Source organism: Mus pahari, chromosome 10 (genome assembly GCF_900095145.1).
Source record: "Mus pahari chromosome 10, PAHARI_EIJ_v1.1, whole genome shotgun sequence".
Lineage (NCBI taxonomy): Eukaryota > Metazoa > Chordata > Mammalia > Rodentia > Muridae > Mus > Mus pahari.
In genome coordinates this window covers 71910375-71933993 of record NC_034599.1, presented here as the reverse complement: position 1 = coordinate 71933993, position 23619 = coordinate 71910375, and the positions used below count along the sequence as shown (strand labels likewise).

General features: G+C 38.2%; 1 protein-coding gene across 50 annotated transcripts in view; it reads left to right on the top strand.

The window, feature by feature from the left end:
• The window catches only part of Mlip (muscular LMNA interacting protein), a 243710-nt gene that overhangs the window by 92989 nt on the left and 127102 nt on the right, over nucleotides 1–23619 (top strand). For 20 of the 50 annotated variants that reach the window (XM_029543230.1, XM_029543229.1, XM_029543236.1 and 17 more), the window contains exons 3-4: nucleotides 10319–10474; nucleotides 13882–14274. In XM_029543230.1, the coding sequence (XP_029399090.1) occupies nucleotides 10319–10474; nucleotides 13882–14274 (549 nt within the window). Of the gene's footprint in view, nucleotides 1–2503; nucleotides 2640–10318; nucleotides 10475–13881; nucleotides 14275–23619 lie in introns of those variants that run through there. The other 30 variants (XM_029543239.1, XM_029543224.1, XM_029543220.1 and 27 more) reach the window with 4 other exon arrangements.

Below are 23619 nucleotides of genomic sequence, written 5' to 3'. Positions count from 1 at the left end.
GGAACAACAATATGAACTAACCAGTACCCCCAGAGCTCGTGTCTCTAGCTGCATATGTAGCAGAAGATGGCCTAGTTAGCCATCATTGGGAAGAAAGGCCCCTTGGTCTTGCAAACTTTATATGACCCAGTACCGGGGAATGCCAGGGCCAAGAAGTAGGAGTCGGTTGGTAGGGGAGCAGGGGGAGGGGTGAGGGTATAGGGATCTTTTGGAATAGCATTTGAAATGTAAATAAAGAAAATATCTAATAACCCCCCCAAAAGAAGTACACATATTCATCTCTGAATCCGTATTGAATGCTGCATAAAGTTCAAATACCTTGATTCAAAGTCTTTGTTGATTATCTAGATTTGACCTACTTTTCTGGTCTTATGAGTCTTTTATTCTCTCTTGTGTTATTTATAAGTTTAAAAACACACAGTGCCACAAGAAGTAACATACAAGGGAGAGTGCGTGGCACATAAGCATGGACTGCCCAAGCTGAATCTAACTGTAAGATTCTATGGAGCAATGCTTTCCTTATTCACATTCACTGGTTAGACATTCAGGAGACCTCAGAGGTCTTCCAGCTGATCTGACTTGTGTCCTATACTTTCTGTCTATTCTTGCCAGTCCCTTCTCTTATTGCTCTAACAAGGGCCCCCCTAAATCTTTTCTGACTGCCAGATAAATTCTTCTAGATCCAACAGGACACCATTTCCCCATTCTGAGTGTAGCCAAATTCTTGCAATTAATTCATGGCAAGTGTCTGTGCTCGTGTGGGTTTATGAACGGTCAGGAGACTTCCACTGCACTGTTTAGTTTTTGTCAACGATACAAACTGGAATTGCTAGGGAAAAAAAAAAAAACAAATTTCAATCGGAGAAATGTTCCCATTTTATTTTCTTGTAGATAGGTCTTTATGGCATTTTCTTGATGGTGTATTGATATGAGAGGGCCCAGCACCCTGTGAGGGGTGACACCCCTGAGCAAGTCCTGGGAGGTATAGGAAAGTGAGCCTGGGAGCAAGTTGATAAGCAGTGTTCCTCCTTGCTGGTGTTCTTCCCTCAGTGGCGGACTGTGATCAGGATGGGGAAGCCAAATAAGCCTTTTTCATCTTCAAGTTGCTTTTGGTCACGATGCTCATCAGAGCAACTGGGAAGAGAGGTAGGAGAGCAACACACCAGCAACAGGATACAACCCGGAAGCTTGTTGAAAGTTCAGATGTGGAGAATCCACTGTTGAACCTCTCAAGCAGAAACTACAGTTCTAAAGGTGCTGCCAATGGCAGAGCATGCAGTGACATTCAAGAATTATAGGATGGGTGATGGGCGATCTTTTAAAACTCTCCTCTCTTTGTATCTCTGTTATTGATATGACAGATTTATATATATTCTAAGTAAGAATGAAAGGATTTTGGCATCAGATATACATAGCCGTAAGTGTAGATGTCAGAAGCTATGTGTTTTACTGATGTAACAGCACATGCATTTAGAAATTTGGCCCTTCCCTGGGTCAAGATGTACTAGTGTTATTTGCAATAGTTTCCCTGCTTCTTAACAGAATCACTTTGAGTCATTATTGCGCTCATGATTGTGCTAAGTTCAGGCTCTTGACAATGTTGAAAATATTAAATGCTGTAACTGTACATGAAATAAAACCACTTTTGCATAGCATTCAGTATATAGCCAGCTCCCTCTACATTAAATCTTCCAGTGCTTATGCACAAGTATAGATTGTATAGGCTTGTAGGAAAAAAATCAATGCTTAAAGGATAGAAATACTGAATAAATCAATTTTGTGAGAAATATTTGTGACTTGTTCATAGGTAGGCAGGGCAGTCACTATCTTCCAGAAACAGTGGAAGGGAATTTTGTGATGACAGCTATTTGGTAACAAGCTCTCTTTTAGAGCTACTTTTGTTTAACAGCAGAACTTGAGTCACTCGGATGCTCCTATATTATTGACTGCCGTTCACATGCCAAGGACTTGTCATTGAAATGACTGGCTTTCCAAAATGATCACTGTGTTTTCCAGTTCTTTATTTAGACACTGTGTTTGCATGTGTTTGTGCCTCTGAATGTTCTCTGCGAGCGTGGTCAACTAATCACTGAAACTGGCAGATGCCAGGGCCCTTCAATCAGCTTCTCATTGCTGTCCAATCTGGCTTCTCCCTTCCTTTCACAGAATACATAATTGGACTGCAAGCCTGAAAGGAAAAGAGGGCAAACACAGAGAGGTAGCAATTTTTCACTTTCACTGATACCATTTTAGCAGTCAGTGTGACCTCTCGTGAAGTTCCAAAAGTAAAAATTGTCAAAACAAATCCTTTGGAGCTGAAAAATATTCAACTCGGAGAAGCATCTGCTCTGTCTTCTTTTAGATTCCTCCTCCCCCCAACCGTGTGTGTGTGTGTGTGTGTGTGTGTGTGTGTGTGTGTATGCATATGCATGTGGGTGCTTGCGAGAGTGTGTGTGTGTGTGTGTGTGTGTGTGTGTAGGCGCTTGCGTGCGTGTGCCTGTGTTGTTTTAGTAACAGGCTCTCTTCCCACCTCAGTCATTGGTTTGCTTTCAGAACAGGGGCTTCTGAGTGACTGCAGGAACAATTACTTCCAAATGACCTCCTGCATCTTAGCGGGGAGCCTTGAGACCACACCCAAGGTAAAGAGAAGTCTTTGCTTAATGCTTTCAGTAATGTTTAAAGGCACCTTGTTCTGGTATATGCCGGAGGGTGTGAGGGCGAGCTACCCGGGTGATGATAAATTTGTCTGTGTTGTTGAAATGAGATGGTATCTATAGTTAGAGAAACAGGCAACTGATAAAGACAAAACTGCTCGTTGGGCAAAGAAAAAGCCAAGGATTGCGCTTGGCATAAAGTTAATGTTAGAATGCTCGTGATGCCTTTCCTTAGTAAGAGGCTAGTGGTCCTCTGTGCTGCGGGTGCAACATGGTGGTGTGTTGGGGGGGGCACTTTTAAGGAAATAGAAGAAACAAAAGCACACAGCCTGAAGCCGAGCAAAGGAACGTACAGCCTGCGAGGCACTGGGGAAAACATCGTTATAGCCTGTGCCACCGGCGAGAAGGGGTCAGTCTGACAAATTTGGGGTATCTCAAGCCAAATCTCGTATACTATTTTAATCCATTTAGTTCTTATTTCTGTTATTAAAATAGTTGCCCGGAGATCAGATGTTTAAATGGCATTGGCAGCTGAAAGTGTTAATTGCCAATTAAGAAGCAAATGCCATTAACTTGCTTCTGCTTTGTTGGAAAATGAATTCTTTTTTTTTTTTTGTCACCATAGCGATTCATTTTGGGGCTCCGTTAGATCTGCCACACAGTGTGCAGTAAATGGTAAATGGCTTTCTGGCTTTCTTCTTCTTCTTCTTCTTCTTCTTCTTCTTCTTCTTCTTCTTCTTCTTCTTCTTCTTCTTCTTCTTCTTCTTCTTCTTCTTCTTCTTCTTCTTCTTCTTCTTCTTCTTCTTCTTCTTCTTCTTCTTCTTCTTCTCTGAACAAGAGATTCATCAGTCTACTGGCCAACATAGATCTTCAGAATATTCCACAGTGTGGCTAGTGTAGCTTCAAATCCCATTCCATCAAAAGGTCCTTTCAAGTGAACCTTAGGTTTCTGGTAAGACACAGTACAGGTGCTAGATAAACACAGTGAAAGACATGAGTGTTAATTTTGTAGTACTTTCTTGAAAGTTAATATCAAAGTGTTGCCCTTTTCCTGGTGTTCTGGCAATATGCCTATATGGACAGAAATCAATCCCTGAATTTATTTCTACTCAGTAGTAACTCAGTGAGGTAAGCCTTTAATCTTTTTATATATCATATATCACACATATATCTATATATTTATATATCTATATCTATCTATCTATCTATCTATCTATCTATCTATCTATCTATCTATCTATCTATCTATCTATCTAATGTATTTATTCAACTAAAATAAGGAAGTAGAATGGCTTCCCTACATTGATGAAGATATTTCACTTAGGGGGGGCATTGAGGTTCTTGTGAGCAGAGTATAGCCATAAAGTTGAAGGCCACCATCTTGCTTCTGTTCAATGATCTTCTTTCTCATCGTGTGTTCATGTTTAGAAATCTCTCCGTCATACTGTGAGAAGGGCACATCTTGCTCATCTATGTACTGGCTTCCTTTTATGCTTTGTTCTTGTTTTGTTTACTAAAATTATAGATACCAACTTTTTAAAAGACTATAGGTGGAAGTATCTCTTGCAGAACTTTGTACTTCAGAGATTTAAGACAAGCTAAGCTGGACAATTGTGCAAGGCACTTGGGGAAGTAAGTTTTGATCACTGTATATGCTTTAGAAGGTATGGCTACTGACCGTTTATTAAGGGTCGATGGGTTTTGTACCTGTGGGCTATACTGAAGCCTTTCATACAAATCTATTTAATTTCCATTGGATAGACTTCAGGTGAGGGCAAGAATAACCACCTGGAAGTGAGGTCAACATATCATCCCTTCCTTCTTAATAGCTATTAAATGACTATTTTGTCCAAAGGAGAAGAAAGGATAAATAGTTTAATTACTATAGATAGTTATTTATTGTTTAGCCAAATACTTGCCAAAGGCAGTTTAAGAGAGAAAGGGTTTATTCTGGCTTGTGGTTTGAGTGTGTAGTTGAACATGCTCAGGGAGGCAAGGCAGTCGGAGTGTGAGGCAGCCTGCTAAACTGTACTGTCAGTCAGGAAGCAGAAAGAAGATGGATGCTGCCACCAATGTGGCTTCTCCTATCTTGTCTTTTGCTTGGAACCTTGGTCCATTGGATTCTGCTGCCCACATCCAGTTGGGTCTTCCTCCTTCATCAGTTAAGCCTTTCTGGAGGCACCCCCATAGCCACACCAGCAGTGTCTCCTAAGAGATTTCAAAATCTGATCAAACTGACAATGAATCTCAACTACTGAGTACACAGTGGTACCCCTCTCTACACTACTCTCCATCTCGGCAGGACACTGACAAGCTTAAGAAAGCTTGTAAGAAAGACACCACCATGTTGCTCCCACAGCACAGAGGACCACTAGCCTCTTACTAAGAAAAGGCATCACCAGCATTCTAACATTAACTCTATGCCAAGCACAATCCTTGGCTTTTTCTTTGCCCATTGATCAGTTTTGTTTTTATGTAAGAAAGCATCCCTAGGAAAATCTAGGAAGTCAGTAGCATTATGTGTTGCTGATCAGCCTTAATGGCCTTTCTTTCTCAGTCTGGTAAGGGGCATAACCTTTCTACCCACTAAGGAAAAAAACGTGAAGTACTGCTTTCAGATGATGAGCTACTACTCGTGAACTCAGACACAGCTATCGTAAAGAGATAATGACAAATAATTTTAATTTCTATGTTATATTTTGTTTATATTATTTCCATTCCCCAACTCTTTTGAGATATTTCCCATTTCTAACCACACAACTTTGTAAACTGTCTCAAAAAAAAAAAAAAAAAAAACGGAAAGAAAAGAAAAGAAAAGAAAGGCAGGAAGGAAGGAAAGAAGGGAAAAAGGAAGGACAGAAAGGAAGAAGTAAGAAAAATCTATTTACTTGTGAGAATCAGGTATTGAAGCTATCTGCCCTCATTGTGTTAGGGTCAATGTGATTTTTAGCTTTAGTAGTGTTTTGTTTTGTTTTTTAATGAAATTGAGTGCCCTTGCATTTGGTACATAATTGTTTGCAATTATCCTAATCTCTTGTTTGATTTTTTCCTTTAATATCTATGCATTGTCCTTTACTATCTCCTCTGATTATTTTTATTTGATGTCTATTTTGACAGAAATTAAAATAACTACATCTGATTTTTTTCTTCGATCCATCTGCTTGGAATAACCTCTTGCATCCTTTTGCCTGAGGTGATGTCTATCTTTAATGGTGAGATGTGTTTCTCAGAGGAAGTAAAAAGAAGGATTCTACTTTCTAATAAAATCTGATATTTCATGCTCTTTTATTGAGGAATTGAGACTGTTGATACTGAGAGTTATTTCTGAACAATACTATTTATTTCTGAGAAATGCTTATTAATTCCTATTTTTTTTTGTTTTTGTTTTTAACTCATTTGGTTAACTGTTCTGGGATTATTTGTTCCTTGAGATTAGTTAACATTCTCTTCAGATTGAAGTTTCCTTATAGTGTCTTTCGTAGAACTAAATTGCCAAAAAGAAGTTTCTTAAGTTTGTTTTTATCATGAAATATTTTTCTCTCTCCTTTGATTATGACCAATTGCTTTGTTGGATATATATATATATCCAACATATATATATATTTAGTTTGGCTGGCATCTGTGACTTTTCAGAGCTTGTAGGGTACCTTCCAGGTCATTTTGGCTTTCAGAGTCTCCATCTATATGTCAGCTGTTTTTCTAACAGGTCTGCCTTTATATATGACTTGATATTTTTTCCTGCAGCTTTTAATATTCTTTTTTTGTTCTTTACAATGAATATTTTGATTATTATGTATCACAAAGATTTTCTTTTCTGGTTGTATCTATTTGATGTTTTGTATGCCTCTTGCTCCTTGGTAGATATCTGTTTAGATTTGGGAGTTTTTCTTCTATGATACTTAAAAATATTTTCTGTGCCTTTGACCTCAGTTTCTTCTTTATCTATTCCCTTTGTTTATAGGTTTGTTTCATAAAGATTCTTTTACCTGAAATTCTCTCTTATATTTCATTCTTGATAAACTTTTCTCTGAACCTACTCTTTTGATTTCTTGAGTTTTTCCTTCCAAGTTTTATTTCAGTTTTGCTTTTCTTTAGTGATTCTATTTCTTTGTTAAATTCCATTTTTATATCTTAATTGCTCTTATTATTTCATTCAAGTGTTTGTTTATATTTCCAAGCCTTCACATCCTCTTTAAAGTCCTTTAACATGTTCACAATTGCTATTTTGAAATTCTTGTCTTATCCTTCAATAGGGGTGTGGGATTATGGAAGAGGTATATTGTCTTGGTTGTTTATATTTATGTTTTTGCACAGAGTTAAAAATTTTATGGCATTTCCTGGTATTGATATCTGGTCACATCTTTGTGGTGTAAGTATTTGAATCATTGTTTTTTGGTTCCCTAATCTTCTTGTGGATCAGCTGAGTGATTCTTCCTTTTCAGTTCTGAATCCACTCTGAGTTTCAGGGTCTCAAGAAGCCATGGTTGTCAGGTTGGCTGAAAGCAGAGAGAGTAAGATGGGGAAAATGACTCTTGAAAATCTCTACCTGAAGTTCTGGCTGGAACTCTGGGCTCTGACTCCAATTAGTCCCAGATTGATGCAGTAAGAGTCATGGAAGAACAAATGGCTAGTGACAAAGAAGAGCCTGTTAAAGAGTGAAAGCTGAATCAGAAGGGCGTGCCCATATACTTTAAATGCCCTGAAGAATAAACATTGTATTCACATATGTGCACCAGTTACTAGAACATTATATCCCATGATAAATATTACCGAGTAGTTTAGATCTTTCAAGAACATGGGTGAAGTCTAACACTAGGATATCCAGTTTTCTTCAGTTGATTCATGCTCACAAAGAATATCTCTAATCAATAACCTAATGTCCATGTTGCCAGTTCCAGAGCCTCTCTGGACCTCATTTTCTGAATTTTTCATGTTTTTGCTACCGTGCTGACTCTTGGTCCTGCCATTTCTGCTGTCGCTCCATACTGCATGGCTTTCCTTTTTGCAGAGCTAGCCCTGTCCTCCTTTGTCTCATATACACTTTTCTTTCACATGTTTAATAACACCCTCTTAGATCATCTTCTCAAAGTCAAAGCCCAGACTCCATAGTTATTCAGAATTTCTATACTATTATTTTTTGTGGAAATACCTCTTACTTTTCTAGAGTAAAATATGACCAAAATGTAGCACATGCAGTTACTATGGAAGATTCAGATGCCTAGGTAGTTTTCTTCTTAACCCCTATGTACTAAAAACAGTGTCAAAATTGATGCATGGCATGAATCAGATGGGATCTTGCTTTCTATTGAAAATGATGACATCTGTCACAAAATGGTTTCACAGAAGGCAAGGTCGGCCTGGTTTTCCTCTGGGCTGGCTAGATTGCTATTGTCTCCAATTTACAACTGAGTGGCTCGTTCTCGGTGTTCTCAAACATCTTTCAATTTTCCCATCTATTCCTGCATTTTTTAAATGAAAATATGTGTATATGTCTATGTGCATGTGTGCTCTGTGTATGTGTGAGCATAGGTACCTTGGTGTCTAGATGAGATTGTTGGTTCCCTTGGAGTTCCAGGCAGTTGTAAGCTGGGACCCTAACTCAGATCTCTGGAAGAACGGTATGTTCTTAGACACTGAGACATCTCTCATCCCTTCTGTTTTTTGAACTCTATCCTCAAACCAGTTGGAAATATTGGGTTTCTTATTTCAGTGAATGAACCCTCATTTCCTGTAGTTATTTAGTTAAAAGGTTTTATGCTTAGATAAAAGGTTTACATTTTTCTTCTCCATGGTCTTCTTTCTACAAAGCCTGATAGAAACTATTCACTTACGGAAATACTATATATTTTGCATATTTATTTATCAATACCTCTCTCTCCTCACTGGATAACACATTCATGACAGCAGATTTTTTTCCATTGTTAAATTGCCAGTCCCTGAAATTGATTAGATTTTGTTGAATCATCGAAGGATAAGGCAATGTGCCCAAGTGAGTGCCAGCTGTAGCAGAGGTATCACAGCAGGGCTGATGGGCATGGAGGGAGATAGATGTGCTGGGGTGAGGGGAGGGGAAAGGTATGGGATTCAGGGCTCTAGAAACACAGGTTCTTTAACTCTGTTTATATATCCTCTTCTATTTGTGTGTAGTGTGTTGACTCTTTCCTCTTCACTATTATAGCCTTCCTGTTGGGGCCACAAAAGCAAGCATTTAATGAAACTATTAAATGAATTAAGTATAAACAAATGAGAAGGCACATCTGTAGGCATACATTTTTTAAAACCTACTTTTAATAAGGGTTCAACCTCTCCTCTATCCAACTACCCAACAGAAGTAGTGGAAGAGAAAAGTTATTAATATATGGGGGAAGTGGACCTAGTTCAGCAATAGTTCTTTGGGGGCAAGCTCCATCTTCTTTGGCAGCAGTTCAGTCCTGTAGCAAACACCAAATACAACTCAGCAGCTGCAAACCAGTCCAGTGGGCAGGCAGATACCAGGCACAAACACGAATAGGTCTGAGGTAAGGCTGCGGAAGCAGCAAGCTACAGCAGGAACCTCAGTAGCAGTTTTTGGGTCAGTTTCTCTCACTGTCAAAGTTATCACAAGTTGAGCTCGGTTATGTAAGGTGAACCAATACATGCCCGTTGTTAGAGAAGAATATCAAGGCAGAGCAAATCAAACCAATGTTTAGTGTTCGTCTCCTGCTGTCTGTGGGATCATATTTATACCCCTTCATCAAGCATCGTTTCATATGTTTGCTATATCAAAACATCCTTTCACCCGTGTCTGCTTCAGGAAAACATTTTTTCCCATGTCTGCTTCAGCAAAACATTCTTTCATTTGTGTCTGCTTCAGGAAAACATTATTCCATGTGTTTGCTTGAGCAAGACATGGAATCTATCTGCGTGCCCCAGCAAAACATCATTTGACATAACTGACTTTCCAAAGATACTAGAAGTTTCTGCTTCACACATCCTTTAGAGCAGGTGCTGCTATTCTAAGAGACAGCTTTCACTTTCAGGATCACATCTTAACATGAATATGATGCAATGATGCATGTTGGAATTTTCTTGCATGTCTGTTGTTCCTGTCAATATTCTGAGACTTTTTTTACCTTAGGGTTAAATGGATAGATGTCACATTTGAAGCAGACCAAGTTCTGTGGTTAGAATGTTCCCTCTTCACATGGTAGGGACATGGTGAGCTTTGGCTGAATGGCTTTTCAGGTTGCTACATTGGGCTGCTCATCCCCTCCCCCCAACACAGACAGCAGGACCTCTCTAGGACAAACTGATTCCCTTGCTATAGTCATTTTGTTTGCTGGCTGGTTGGTTGGTTTTCTTGAGACAGGGTTTCTCTGTGTAGCCTTGGCTATACTGTAGCTTGTTCTGTAGACCAGGGTGACTTTGAACTCACGGTAATCTGCCTGTCTTTGCCTCTGAGTTCTGGGTGTGTGCCACCACTGCCTAGCCCGCTATGGTAGTTTTAAAGGGAGTTCTAATGTGCTATGGATATTTTTTATGTGAATTTTATTTGCATCAGTACAGGTCATCACATGGCAGTAGGCAATTTATCAAAGTGAATGAGATAAATACGGAACATAGAGGATAAAGTCAAGACAAACCTTTGACAAGGCTGACAGTCTACTTTATTACATATCTCATAGGTCTCTCCTGGAGATCCTGAAGCCAAACCTCTGATCGTCACATTTGTCCCCACTCTCAGAAGACTACCAACCCACATTCAGTTGGCTGACACTTCTAAATTCCTTGTTAAAATTCCCGAGGAACCAACTGATAAGAGTCCAGAAACTGTAAATAGGGTAGGATTATTTTTTTTCTTTTAAAATTTCGAATGACATTCTAAAATTATCCATAATAATGCTTGGGAATTTGTATCAATGTGTATTTCTTCTGTGTAAAATAAGATGATTGTGAAGTCTAAAGATGGTTAAAAATAGGATTATGAGGGCTGAGGGTTTAGCTCTATAGTGGAGAATGAGCTTAGCTTGAGCTCCGTGGGCTCCATCTCCAGGGCTACCATCTGTATGCATATGAATGTGTAATTTATATAAAGTTAGCTTCAATGACATCAGTTTCTCAAAGTGTATTTCATTATTCTCAACTCTTCTGAGTTGCTGTTTTATTATCTACGATCAACAGGACATTTTGCCTCCTGGGACCTTCCCCAAAAGTATCTGAAAACAAAACAAAACAAAACAAAACTGAAACCAAAAACATGAAATACTTCAATTGACCCTGAAAGGAAATCCAAGAGAAACCAACAGGATGTGATGATGCTTTTGTATGTGGTGAATAAATAATCCATATTGGGACAGTTCTGGGAACACTGGCATGCTGTAGTTTGTTGCTAGGACTTTTATTTCTTTGTATGTTTGATGGAAAACCCTCATCTATACTCATACAACTATTCTAATGTATTTTAAAGTATTAAAAAGAAAAAAGTTATACAGTAAAATGATTGGAGAAAAATAAAAAGTGTTAGATTTGACAAAATAAAAGATAATAATATTCCTGGCATATGTCCTTGACAAAGTTGTAATTGTATTAAGTACATGATTCAGTTGAAATGTTACTTTTTGAATATTAGGTAATAAAATACACTGTATGGCTGTATATCAACCTGTGTGTGTAATAGGATGGGACTAGAGATGAAAGGGAATGAAGTAAAGGGTCTTGGGAAAAGGGAAGAAGGTGAAAGGGTAGCATTAGGGGAGTGAGGGGTTATGGGAGCAGGGAAGTGGGGCAAACATGGTTCCAGTGTGGTGAATACTGTCAAAAGCAAAATACTCGTATATGAAAATGTCATAGTAAAACACATTGCTTTGCACATTTAGTATGCATTAATCAATATTACAAAAAAGTTAATTTTGGGCTAGGCGTGGTGGCACACACCTTTAATCCCAGCACTCGGGAGGCAGAGGCAGGTGGAATTCTGAGTTCGAGGCCAGCCTGGTCTACNGAATGAGTTCCAAGGACAGCCAGGGCTATACAGAGAAACCCCGTCTCGAAAACAAAAAACAAAACAAAACAAAACAAAACAAAAAAGTTAATTTTGGAGAAAAAGTTGTCTCTTTAAAATGTATTCTAATATTGTTTTATTTGTTATTTTAAAGAGTATGAGATGGAAAACTTCCTGATTTGTTATTATTCAGTTAAGTGGAGGGGTTGGGCTAATACGGTTTACCTTGTGTATATGGAAAAATTCTTATCTAAAATGTAGCAAGATTTTCATGGTGCTATAATTGTCATATATTTCAAAGACTAAGGGAGTCAAGTCATTTCATGGCAGTCTTAAATAATAAGGGTCTTCTGGGATGTTTCTTTTTAATAGTATCCCATTCCATGCAATGTAGGGATAGGTTCTTTTTATTAGTCCTGTGAACAGGGTGAAACACTGTAGCTATATGATTCAGTCTTGGCTGCAGACTCTAAAGTTTCCCAGACTGATAGTATTCATCTGTGGTTTGCATATATATTATATACCTAATATTCAAAGGTTTAGATTTCTATTGAATCATGAACTTACTATAATCCAGTCGATGACACACACATAGATATAGATATAGAGATAGAGAGAGATATATATCACCAAATATATAAAAGCTTAAGATTTTTTTTCCTAGTTTTTAAACCATTTGGTATTAAAAGAGGTCATTCTTCATTTATATATTCAACAACTTCACAACATATATTCCAATGAATAATAACAACTTACAGGACTCACTAATTATTGAGAAGACCTGAAAGCAAAGACAGAGTGTGTGGTAAAACCCAAGGTAGTGATAAATGCTGTGAAATATGACAGAGTAAAAGAATAGAGAAAGACACTGAAAGTCACTACAGACAAGTCCACCTGTGTCATTTAGATGGCATCAGTATTGGGAGCAGCTACACAGTGTGGGGTGGGAATATAAATTACTTCTTCAATTCAGTTGTATTTAATCAACATTTGACTTCTTTCCTTATACATGTAATGTGTAATGCATACATGTATATACCATAGTTGAACTTGTTAGTAATACTGACTTAGTTTTTTTAAACTAATTTGAGCATGATAAAATAGTTGCCTTAAAGAGAGAACAATCAGAATAGTGATTAAAACAAAGAAATTGGCATTGAGATTTTCAAGTAACATCTGCCTGTGGCTGTTATTTTAGAAAAAAAGGTATTTGATAGCTTGATATAAACTATTATTAATCCAGTCTTGTAAACATTCTGAACATTCATAGAAAAATGTATGGAAGAATTGATAATTCCCAGTCCAAAATGAATAATGTTGTTGAAAAAAAATCCTTTACACTAAATTTGTTTATCTTTTTATACACGAGCACATATGTCGTGTTTACGTTGGCGTGAGTGGAGGCCAATGGTAGGCTCTGGGTGTCTTCTCCGATCACTTTTATACCACATCTTCTGAGACAGGGTCTCAAACTCACTGAACCTGGAACTCACCTTTCTGGCTAGAGTGGTGGACTGACTGCTTAGCCAGCCCTGCAGTCGCAGTATTGGGGTTATAGACATGTGTGAGTCATTTGGCTTTTTCTTCTGTGGGTGCTAGTGACCTGAGGTCTAGTCTTTGTGCTCCTAAAGCAACTAATCCACTTACACATGCAAATCTTCTGCTAATCTTAAGGAAAGAAAAAACAAAACAGGTCCGAGATTCCCGAGCTCCTTCCAGTTAGCTTAGATCCCTTTATTCTGATAATCGATGCACACTGTGCCAATGCTACCTTTCCTTTCAAAAATTCAGAACTTTATTTTATTTTGGTAGCTTTCAATAGAATTTCCTCCCCTCATCACCATCAGCAAAGGATATGCTGGTTGTTTGACAATTAAGTGAAGCCTTTCCAATCCACATGGCCTCCGTTTTGTAAATATCTCCACTGATTCCCCTTTCTTGCCCCATCCATCCCAGTCCCATTCCTCACTCCCTTCCTCATGATTTACTGGGAATCAGTAAGTGTTACTTGTTGATGTGAAGCCTGAACTCTAAGGCTTTTGCACTTAGGGTAACACAAACAGGTGAGCCAGTAAAAGGAACACTATGTTTCAGTCTATTTCTCTCAGGTAAGCCTGGTGTGTAATGTATTAAAAACCTTCCAATGAGAAGGTTAAACATTTTTAGCATATTTTAACAAAAAGATGCATTTGTCACCCCTATGTCAACAGTTTTTTTTTTTTTTTAATCTTTCTACATCTGTTGCAGTTTGAGTACAGTGATCATATGACCTTCAGCTGTGAGAGCAAACAAGAGAGAGACCAGAGGATACTGGATTATCCTTCAGAGGTCAGTGGGAAGAAGTCACAACAAAAGGAATTCAACACAAAGGAACCTCAAGGAATGCAGAAAGGTGACCTCTTCAAAGCAGAATATGTTTTTATTGTGGATTCGGATGGGGAAGATGAAGCTACATGCAGACAAGGTGAACAAGGCCCCCCAGGGGGACCAGGCAACATAGCCACTAGACCCAAGTCTCTGGCTATTTCTTCTAGCCTGACTTCTGATGTGGTGCGTCCCAAAGTCCGAGGGGCGGATCTCAAGACCTCGTCACATCCTGAAATTCCTCATGGGATAGCCCCTCAGCAAAAGCATGGGCAGGTAAGTTTCATCTGAGTGTTGTTTGCATTATCTTTTGTTCTGGGTGTCTGCAAATATCTTCCTTTTTAAAGGACACATGACTCTCAAAGATAACTCTATATTAAAACTCTCAAGTCTCAAGATCATGATTAATCACATGTAAATAAGCATCAGGAAGTTGATGAGACAAAAACTTACGTGGTGAATCAACTGGACAGACAATGTAGATTTGGGGAAAGATTGTCCTTTGCCTGTGAGCGATTCTTGGAGAAGGTTGACATTATAGGTTTTTGGAGGGATGGGTGCATAAAGAAGCATACTTCAAACATAAAATATCCAAGAAGAAGCATTTAATGTATCTGAGAGTAAACAGGGTACTTTTAACAAATAAGGGAGTAATAAAAGGAAGGGCCAGGAAATAAGCATATAAGGAATATAATTTTCCTACGTTTATCTTAGAGAACACATTTGTCTATTGTGGTTCCCCAATACTGTCAGAACTGACTTCAGTGAGGTGGGGAGGGATATCCCACTCAGGAATTTATCAGTGAGATAGAAACATCCTCTAAGGTGGAGAGCCAGTGGTGTGGTAGGAGAAACCTACTCTGGGATGGCAAAAGAGTTAGGGAGAGAACTTGAAGGAAATCATGGGAAAATGTTGTTGTTGACTGGCCACTCAATGTAACTGAAATCCCAGGGTTCTCTGCAATGCAAGGTGTGGTTAGAAGGTCAGAGGTCGGCTTTGAAGGTGGTATGTAGAGAGAAGCCTCACTGCTTATCAGTGGAGAGCAAGCAGGATCTGTGAGCCTCACTGCTTATCAGTGGAGAGTAAGCAGGATCTGGGACAATCTGTTTAGATCCTATTTTGCCAAGCTCCTATATGCATTATAAAGTAGCTTGAAGGACATTTTCATTGGTGAATTGGTCATTTTGTGAAATTCGGATTTAGCAAGATGGTAGAGTAGGTCTTCTACACTTGTTGCTCATGTCTGTTCTCACGGCCTTCCCTGGTTCACAATGCGATGCTGTAATTTTCATTACTCTCAAGAACCCAGTATACTCCACTGCTTTGAGGAATGGAAGATACTCACTGGGCACAACTCTTGTGAACCTAAGTCTAAGACATTTCTTTCTTCTCCCTCTTTTTCACTCTTTAAAAACTTTTGTCAGTTTGTGTGTTTGTCCGAATGCATGTCTGTGTACTATGCCAGTTGCTCATGGAAGCTGGAGAAAGCTTCTGGTCCTCTGGAACTGGAGTCTCAGATGCTTGTGAGCTGCAATGTGGATGCTATGAATTGAACTCAGGTTCTCTAGAGGAGAATCTGGTGCTATTAACCACTGAGCTGCCATCTCTCCAGCTCCTAAAATATTTATTTTTTTGAAATGTATTCACAGCTAGGTACTGGTACAAAGTGTGATAGTAATGTAGCCCAGGGTGTTCTCAATAGGCTGTACCGCCTCAGACATTGCTTTCTTGACTCAAGAAAAAAAAATGATAGACAAGAAAAATTCGAGGCACAAAATTCTGGTACCAGAGAAGAGTGTTGTTCGTACTACTTAGATAAGGATATGTAGCATGCTAACAATAACTGCTAATGTAAATATTCTTAGGAAGAGATTTGGAGATTTTCTTTCTCCTTTTTCTGTTAATAGATTTATTTCCTTGAACTATCCATTTCTTTTGCTTTTATGTCATCACATATAGAGGCATCAAAGTGTAAGATGTGTTAATAATACTTTGGAATTTGTTTTTCCTAAAAGCTAGTTGAAGTTACCTAAGCTCCAAACTAAAAGGTTTGACACTAGCCTAGTTCGCCAGCAGCTAGAGATTAGGGTTACAAGCTATAGAGAGCTGCTGGATCCGCAAATGTCAGGAAAGTGACATTTGGTTTTCTGTTTCATTTCCTGTGATGACAGATCACGGCAAGACAAAGTGAGGTAGCTGTTACTCACAAGTATAAACTAATGAGAAATAACCCGAGCAGCTAGGAGTGGGAGTTTGTAAAAATCTGACAACAAATCCTAACCCTGGGCTGCTAGATACTAATCAATTTGTTGTTGTTGTTGTTGTTGTTAGAAATGTAGTCAATGAAGTGAATTTCTGGTCTTTCTTATAAGGAAAATTGAACCCATTGTGTGGAACTACCTGTAAGTTAACATTACTGGCTAGTCAGAAAAACTGTATTCTTAAAGAATGACCAATTCTTCACCTGGCCTTTGCCCTTCCCAAAGCTTAGACTCTTTTCCTAGCCACATCTTCCACTGTTTTACTTCAGCTCTTATGAACTACCATTAAGTACAAGCAGCCCACTCACCTATTGCTGAGCTCTTGATTTCGGTCTCAAATGCTGTCTTCCCAGAACACACATCTACTTTCTAGCTGCACCACTTCTTGGTGATAAGTTAGTGTTCCTCTGTTTTTTGTGACTTTCTTTGATGACAGAGTTAAGAAAGATCACTACCATAAGTCCTTTCCATCTGTAACAACTGAGTTTTCTTTTTATTAGTTGAGAATAATTGAAATAAAGGCCTATTTCTTGTTCATTTCTGTACTAAAGAAATTAACAAGACTACTGTAATTAACAAGATTATAAAGTAGTTTTTTTTTTTGCTTTGTATGTAAGCGTGTTTCACTAAGGTATAGGAAAAATCCAAATATCTTTAAGTTCACATTCTATTTATCTCTGAAGTCATTGCTCAGATATTAATGCCCTGAAATTTGTTTCAGTTACCTCACTGATACCAGCTCTCCCCCTGTACAATTCTGATAGTTCACACAATAGTGTAATGACCAGCATCCATTGTCACTATCTGGCACATGTCTTATCTTCCTTAACACTTTGTAAAGTCCTTAAATATTCATGCTGATCTCATTTTATTAAATATTTTGTTACCTATTGACTTAGTTTACAATGGAAATATTAATATAAATTTTATGGTTTTTGTATATCCCAAATACATTCTTTGAAGTGGTATGTTTAAATGAAAGCACTTTATGCAAAAAAGTATAAATAAAAAGTAATGATACTATATAAAATAAAATAATTGAGTAAAAAGTCTTCTTAAATAAAAATTAAGGAAATGGGAAAGTCTAATTTTTTTCTTGTATATTAATAAGAGACTTTCAAAAAAAATAAAGTTTGTAATTAAAATACAAAACCAGATCAATAAAATGGCTACTTCAAGCCCATTAAGCTGAAAACTAGGAGATTATTTTATGACCCTAATGGGAAGAGTGGCAGTAGGGTGACAGGGGCAGAACTAGAGCTGAACGTGGATGGGAAGTGGGGGCAGGGAAATCTGATGTAGGAGGCACAGACGTAGGAAGGCAGATATGAGGCAGGACCTTACTGCCCAATCCTCTGAGAAGTCACTTGAAGTCACTATTCCTTTCTTCATTTATAAAATGAAGTGGGAATATCATCTTTGGATCTGGAAAAGAATGCTCAGCTGTTCCAGGTTAGGCTCATGATCAAACATCGAGAGAATATCAACTTTCTTTAGGATGGTTAAATGAGATGAAAGAGAGAGAGAGAGAGAGAGAGAGAGAGAGAGAGAGAAGAGCAAGCAAGCTTGGAACTATGGAACTGTGTCTTCTATGATAAGCTATTGATACATGACTTTCCCTATTTAAGAAGGCTGGATGGCAACATGTTTGGGGACACATAATAAGAGGCCTAAAGAACAAGAGGCTTTATACATTTGTTCACTTACGGCTTGTATATGAGAGCTGGAGAGATGATGTGGACAAGTAGATCAAAAAAACAGGCCAAAATAAACACAGGTTATTCTATAAAATTCTAGTCAATTTAGACATTGCTGCATGTATTTATTAGATCCAACAATGTGCAATATAGTAGTACTTTGGCCAATGATAGATGCATATGAAATTGCAGTCCTAATCAAATTTGTAGTGCTACTGTGGAGGTCTTGGTTCTATCTGTGCTTTCTATAATGTTTGCACAATGATGAAAACAGGGAATGATGCATTTCTTAGAATGTATGCCAATCAAAAGGGACAGTAAGCACTTGCATTTCACAAATTTTAATATTCCACCAACTTCAGTTTTTATAAAGGAGCACCTTATTCACACCAGCACATTGGGTCACAGTAGCTTTTGTATGTCTGATCCCATTAGAATGGAGTATTGACAAAGCTTTTCCTCCCTTCTGGTCCCTACCAACTAACACAATACCTGAACTAGTGAGAGTGCTTAGAATTTATCACATGAATGATTAAACAAATAGTCCTAGGAAATATATACAGAAAAGGCATCATCGAATGAAAACTGTTTGTGAATATTCACAGCTGAACGGGAACCATAGCAGAACATGGAAGATAGCTCTGGACCACTGTGACACAGTTAGTGATGTGGCTGATATTTGATTCCTAAAACAAACTGACCTCAGCTTACAGCCAGAGGATGTAGATGTTGAAGATCTTAAGATAAGTTGGAGTGTTTAACTTCTTGTTGGATTGTGCTGACTTTTGGAAGGACCATCTTGGGGCCCACCAACTAGCTTTTGCAATATGGCATCATTATATAAAAAAGCTAGGAAGCAATATGTGCAAGGTTCCACCTGGAAGACTTCAACTGTAGGTGAAACAAAACCCACAAAAGTGATCCAACCTTGCATGGTAGGTGACAGGTGATGAAAAGTCTTAACCCAGGAGGTGGGCTCTCATGGTGGAGTGAGAGATGGATTTATAGATGTTTGTCTTTATACTTGATAGTAAAAATACAGTTTTATTCATTTCAACCACTTTTTTCAAGAGATTGCTCTTTCCTCTACCACCTTGCTATTCTTGTCCTGCTTGTGCTTGCTCCTTTAGCATATTCTCTCTCTCTCTGTCTCTCTCTCTCTCTCTCTCTCTCTCTCTCTCTCACACACACACACACACACACACACACACAGACACACACTCTGTGTGAGATGCAAATTGTATGCATCTTTCAAGGTTGCTATTTTATATATAAAGTTACATGTTTTATTTTCTTTGCTTTTTGAAAAAGATTATTTCTCAGACTCTCAGCATTATAGACATCAGGCCTCCTGGTCTTTATACCATTTACATAGAAAATGTTTATTATTGTTTTCCAAATATTCTTATATTTGGGCTATTGTTTTCATGAGATTTTATGGGTATTGCTCTGAATTTACTAAAATACATAATCTTTCAGGAATTTCACAGACCTTCTAGCTCTTATCATCATTCTGCAATGATCTCTGAGTCTTAGATGAAGGAGTTGTTTGGTATATGCATCCACTGGAGTTGAACTTCACAATTCTGCATTTTTATTTGTTGTACTTTTCTGTCAGCGTCTTTGTTGCCAAATCAAGAAGGCACCTTATCTCTCTTTCCTAGAATACTGTTTTACCTGTGTCTGGCCAGTCCCTTCTCTATTGTTCCTGTGAGCCCCAAAAGAAAATTCCTATTTACTGGACTTCCTACCATAAAGGATCTTACAAACAGAGAGAGAGAGAGAGAGAGAGAGAGAGAGAGAGAGAGAGAGAGAGAGAGGAGAGAGGAGAGAGAGAGGAGAGAGGAGAGANCTCTCTCTCTCTCTCTCTCTCTCTCTCTCTCTCTCTCTCCTTCCATGGCAAATAAGAGCAGATACAATTACAATGTAGGAGAACTTCTCTGAGTTAGTGGGAGTTTACAGGCTCTGTCAAATGCTGGCAAAATCTCTATTATTCACGAGTAGTGGTTATTTCTTCTCTGTGGCTCAGTCTGTACTAGTGGACATGTTCAATGGGACTCCTTGAATTGGAAATTCCAGCAGGAAATGCTATAGGCTTTTTAGAGGATGATCTCCTGACTTGTTGGTGCTAGACATGATTTTGTCTGTGTCTGGGGAGACAAAGAATACACCAGACATTAATGTCCAGGGCCTAAAGCAAAATAAGTTGAAAAAAATCACAATCTGGTATGAGCTGAGACTCCACTAAGGAGCAGAAGCAAGATCTAGCACAATAACTCTCCAAGAAGTTGCTTCTGTAGAACAAAAGTTCTCAACTGTGGGTTAGGACCCCTCTGACAAACGTTTATCTCCAAATATATTTACATCAAACAGTAGCAAAATTACAGTTATGAAGTAACAGTGAAAGTAATTTTATGTCTGGGGGTCACCAGAATCTGAGGTATATTAAAGGGTTGCAGCATTAGGAAGGTTAAGAACTACTGCTGCAGAAGATTTGCTATTTTACTACTGGCCCAGATTAGGTTCTAGTCAAGGGACTCAGTGAAAAACAGAATATTGTCACCACCCACCACAGTCATACCTGTTAAAATTTGTTAAAAATTGAAGAGATAATCTCTCTTTCTATTTCACTTAGGATGGGAGGGTCAGTTAACCTATGAACAGGATGAATACATAAATCATGGGGTACAGCTGACGAAGTGAAATACTTACAGGGAAGGCCAGTGCTCCTGTGACTTAGAGTATGCATGGAGAATTCAGCTTTGAAACAGTGGTGGGTTAAGGGTTGTAGGAGAATATTACCATTGGAACAGTTTCAGTGAGGAAATGGAAAGAAGCCACATTCTCAAAGCAAACATACACACAAACACAGGCAAAGCATATAAAGTCCACCTGAAATGAAAGCAACCAACCCATGCTACCCTGTCGTGTCCCCAAGTGTTGCTTGAGAAAGAGACCCACTTTCCACTGGTGCAGATGATTTGCATTTTTTACCTGGTGCTGTTGTACGCAGCATGGTTGTAAATCAAATGCAATGCTCCATCATCTGATGGATGGTGACAGTTTTTCTTCCAGAGCAGCTTTGGGTAGATAATGGCCAGGAATGTAACGCCAGTTAGTGGGATTAAGAATGAAGATTTTTTCCAGAGCATGGATTAGAGACCAAGCTTGCTAGAATGTTAACAATATTCACAAAACTGCTGAGAATGAGGAAAGTATTGTCAAAACCTAAAATGGAAAATAAGAAAGGGAAGGAGAGTGAATAGCAAGGGAAGGGCCATGTAAGGAAGGGAAGACTGTTGGTTCACAGTAGCATGCATAAGGTCCTGAGCAAAGGTCAATTAGACTATAAAAGTTCAATTTAATATTGACTTATATGAATTAAGCTAGAGTTAGGTATACCAGAGAATATTGTGCCATGGCTTCAGATGAGAAAGGCTAAGAGTCATCCTGATAGCGTTATGTACATGCTTTAGAAACACGAGCACCAACCGGTAGGTTGAAGGCCAAAATGGTTAGTGTGTTAGGACAATGGGGCATTTTCTACAAAGGCTGCTGGGGGGAGGCGGTAGTTGTGAAGGATCAGCATCTGGCAATGTCTGTATCTCAGAAAACAGAGCAGTCACTTCGGCCTTGACTTAGATACTCTCAAATCTCCTTACCACATTAGAAAAAGTGAATGTGTAAAGCCACAGTTAACTTTAAATTGACTAAAATGACTTGCAAGGTAGCTCTGTAATCGCATGACATTTTAAAGGACGTAGGGCCTCGGTGATACACGATACAGTGATTGAGTTCATCTACCTTACGAGATAAGCACACCAAAATCATTTCCTCTTAGTAATAGCTCTGACACTGCCACCCCGCCTTGCGGACCGTCTTTTGAGGAGAGTGTCCTGAGAATGAGTTTGGAGGAAGCCTGTGGTCAAGGGCTCACGAAAGTGAGCTTCCTGAGGATCATCCTAGTCACGACTGCAAAAATGTTTAACCAGTGTGGGAGAAAGAAGGGAGTGGTTGAGAACACAGAGTAGTTATCCATGGGGAAAGATGAGAGGGGACACTTGGTACATTTCAGTTAAGAAGTTTTCCATTGGCGGTGCAGACAGTCACAGGTAAAATGAAGGGCTCATTCCAGGTTACTAACTGAACATTTGATGAATATCCCTCCTTTGTCCATGAAATTATTAATTTATGTCTTTGTTTTTTTAAAGAAAAAATAAAAATTATATGAACTCAGGAATGTGCATTTTTTTTTTAAAAGGTGAATCTCTTTTGTAAGTCTGAATTCTGGTGCTACACTTAATTAGTGTTGTGTAAATTAGAATAGCATTAGTGTAAATTAGAATAACATTATGGAGCATTTGAAAATTGCTAATGAGTTCATTCTAAATATAATAATATGCTAACTAGAAAATATAAGTAAGGTTATATGTAGATCAGCATAAACTAGTAAATATTGTAGATACTAGTTATAGAAATTTCCAAATAAATAGCTCTTAAAATGTGTGACAAAATTCTGAATTATTATTAGAAAAAAATATCACATAGTGGAGTAGGTATTAGGAAAATAGCAACCTTCACCTTGAGGAAGTTCAGCAAGGCCTTTTTCTTTTATTAATATCTAAAATTAGGAAACTATGTCCTTAACACTCTGGTAATTTGGAATAATCAAGGTAAATTGATAGTTCATTTCATATATTGAAGCTCTTTAAAAACAGCATTATTAGAAAGATAATTATTAGAAAGATTCTGGTAGCAGTCAGTATTAATTTACAAAACATCTCTAGCAAATTCTAACAGGTTTTCTAAACAGGGTACAGTTTGCAGAATTATCCTGGACACTTGAAATGTCCCCATTCTTCTTGTGAGGAGAAATCAGTCATGGGGAAGAGTAGAGAAAATATTTCATGCTTAAAATACACACATTTACACTATTATGCAGTATGTGTGCGCACGCACACACACACACACATACACACACACACACACACACAGACACTTGAAAACTAGGAACTCTGAGTAATTTTTTTTAACATTAAATGTGACTTCAACTACAAATTACTGTAAGACTACAAATAAAATGTTGTCATCTTTCATAACAGAAGCCTGTGTTGCCCAGTGTGTGATGTTTGCATTTAAGCATCCTCCCAGCCACGGGAATGAGTTCCATAAACACCAGCTAAGCAGGGCTGCTTCCAAGATAAACTGTGTGTGGGCATGATAGGGCTTTCTCGGGCTGATTGAATCAGTTCTATTTCATTTCCCATTTTCACTGAGGTTTTGATATTCTGGACTCTGTCAATGGTTTAAAATATTATTTATGTGGCAAAATTACTTGTTGATCTTCATACTCATAAAAGAAATATTTGGGACATGTCTGCACAGAGGCTAAGAAGCTCAGGATGAATTTTTTAGATTTAAGTGATTTTTAGGGCTCAAGACTACATATCATGATGGTCATTGCAGGAGGTCTCTTAGAAATTTTTTCCACATCATTCTGAAAAAAAAATCTAAAATATGTTTCTACCACTGATAAACTAATTTAAATTTATAGACATTTTCGAGCTATTTGATATATATTCATTTTTGGGGGGGGGTGACTCATTTCTCAAATTCACTAGTTGTGCGTATTTTTATATTGTAGTCTGATAAAATCAAATCA